We start from the raw sequence: 2,472 nt of genomic DNA, 5'->3' as shown, positions 1-2,472 counted from the left end.
TGCATTTGAGGATACATTTAATCTGTAATCCAATCTTCTTTATATCAACACTGGAGACTCCTGCATAAACGGGGAGGGTTTTGTAGAGGTGAATCATCCAAGTCTCTGCTCTGATTGGTCAGCTGCCCTGCCAATAATTCTTACATTCTGCTCGTGCAGGTGCAACGCTGGGCTCTGAACTAGCCGTTGCAGGAAAGCTAAGGGGAAAATCACCCATTTCATGGTAAACCCTGCGCTTATCTTGAGTAGCGGGCCTGTGTTTATTACAACAGCGGAAACAGAAAGAACGGAGCTTATTTATCCATTACGAGGTCAGTGATTTAGGTAGTTGTTAATAAGCAAGAGTAACCTTCATTTGACATAGCTGGGATGCTTAGCTAGCTCTTATTGTCCCATTTAACTACAGATGGACTCAATTAGCCGTTTACTAGCTTTCTGCTTTGTTGTTAATTATTAATGCTGTAATATTTATTATCAACGCTGAACGGCGGTAAGTAACTAACATAGAACAGACCGTCATAAATCGGAGGGTTTGTGTCTAGCTAACTTTGAGAGTACAGCTAAATAATTCAAGCTAAGCTCTGCTACTGGATGGTTATGCGATTCAGGCCGTTTTACTTAGGAGAGGAAGATCAGAAGCAACCACTGGAATAACAGAGATGAATGAAACAATGTCTCCGTTTTTTTTTTTTTTACAGCATTGTGAAGCATGTTACCAGCGACTTGACCTGTCCGGCTCAGGCTCTTGTCATCCCTGGATGGGAGACGATAGGACAGTCAGTTTAGTCGATGCTTAGTCTGTTAAGCCCTTCTACTTCCGCCCTCTTATCCTCCATGAAGTGAAGGTGTGAGGTTTGTGTCCGACTGCTGGGACGCTGAAGTACTCCAGGGTGGGAAAGGGAGGACGGGGGAGGGCTGCTCTCAGTGGGAGTCACACAGAGGGTGTTTATTCTCCCTCAAAACATCTATCACCAACAGAGGTGCAGGTTGCCTTGGTTACACTGAGCCTGTTCCATGTTTTCCAAAGATTGAGTTGCAAGCAGTTTTTTTTAAATGAATCAAATATCTACAGTCAGTATTTACTAACTTGTGTGACTCTGTGCTTTACTGGATTTCAGCTTCTGAACTGCATCCTGACTGATGGTGATCCATTCTTGTCTCCTTGGTGCTTGACATTGGATTATCAGATCTTTGAGACCTCCGTTCACTTTGCCTTATGATATGGTGCTCCATTATGCTGGAGACAGCTCAGAAGTTTCTGTCTCAGGACAGAGATGATGCCACTACTTTCTGCAGAATTTTACTTTGTTTTTATTGTTTTCTTGGACAGAATTGCCGTCTTTGCTGTGCTCATCACACGGCTGTTGTCCAAACTGTTCTTCCCCTCACCCCTACATGTGCGGATGAACTCATCCTTCTGCTGCTAATATTCAGAGTCTGCAGTTGTAGCAACCCAATTCTGTAGTGCACCCTGGGGAATAGATAGCTTGGTGCTAGCTTAGATGCTCCAAAAGCCTTCTTCTCTTTGAAGCATATTTGTTCCTCCTTTATAACAGTTTTTCGCAGCATCACCTGTTTTGATGATGTGATATCATAGCAGATGAAAAATTAGCTGAAATGAACAAGTGAGTCTTGCTATAAAGTTTAAAATGTATACTGAGATTCATTCTGAATTAATCTGAAACACAACGATCCAACTATAATATAAACTGTCAGCACAAAAACTGAAGTTGCAAAGTTTGTAGAAAATAACACTGCTATAAGGCCCAAACATCTGGCCATGTGTTCATGTTGTACCTCAAACTCAGACTGTAAAGTCCTAGAGAAAGTCTGGAGAGAACAAACAGAAACAATGAAAATAGCTAGAGTCAGGGGATCCTCTGTGACAGAGCTGGAGCATGTGCTTGTTGTATTCAAGTGTTTTGTGTGGTCTCTGTTTGAATGATGGCTTATTGTTTCCTAAGTATGTAAACTTCAGGTGCTAATTTTGCCTGTTTGTTCATGTATAGATGGCGTCTGCAAATGCGACATATGGACAGAAGGAATCCTCGGACCAGAATTTTGATTACATGTTTAAAATCCTCATCATTGGAAACAGCAGCGTGGGAAAAACCTCCTTCCTTTTCCGCTATGCAGATGACTCGTTCACGCCGGCGTTTGTCAGCACGGTGGGAATCGACTTCAAGGTCAAGACCATCTATAGGAACGACAAGAGGATAAAACTACAGATCTGGGTGAGGACTCTAGGTTTGTGGGCACACTTTGTTTTTAGATGAGCACCAGACATTTGTGGCCATTTTTTAAAAAAAAACGTTGATCTGCCTATTTGATACCCCTTTTTTTTTTTTTTTCTTTTTTTTTTTCCCCGTTATTTCTCTTATTGCTGGGTTGTGGATGACGTAGTACCGATGTCACGCAATGCAGATGGAGGGCGGGAAGTAAATGCAGCCCATTTACTTCTGTTGATCCAGC

The 2,472-nt window shown here is 42.2% G+C and overlaps 1 protein-coding gene across 3 annotated transcripts in view; it reads left to right on the top strand.

Moving 5' to 3' along the window:
* Positions 1 to 130: 130 nt before the first annotated feature.
* Positions 131 to 2,472, top strand: part of LOC106936073 (ras-related protein Rab-3A-like) — a 17,788-nt gene continuing 15,446 nt past the window's right edge. The window contains exons 1-2 of one of the 3 annotated variants that reach the window (XM_015016862.1): positions 131 to 223; positions 2,010 to 2,234. In XM_015016862.1, coding sequence (XP_014872348.1) covers positions 221 to 223; positions 2,010 to 2,234 — 228 coding nt within the window. In that variant the 5' untranslated portion in view covers positions 131 to 220. Of the gene's footprint in view, positions 312 to 687; positions 853 to 2,009; positions 2,235 to 2,472 lie in introns of those variants that run through there. The other 2 variants (XM_015016863.1, XM_015016864.1) reach the window with 2 other exon arrangements.

Source organism: Poecilia latipinna, unplaced genomic scaffold (assembly GCF_001443285.1).
Source record: "Poecilia latipinna isolate Pla-1442-1.1 unplaced genomic scaffold, P_latipinna-1.0 Scaffold2073, whole genome shotgun sequence".
In the NCBI taxonomy this organism is placed as follows: Eukaryota; Metazoa; Chordata; class Actinopteri; order Cyprinodontiformes; family Poeciliidae; genus Poecilia; species Poecilia latipinna.
Note: the sequence above shows the minus strand (reverse complement) of the source record. Positions and strands in the feature narration are given on the sequence as shown.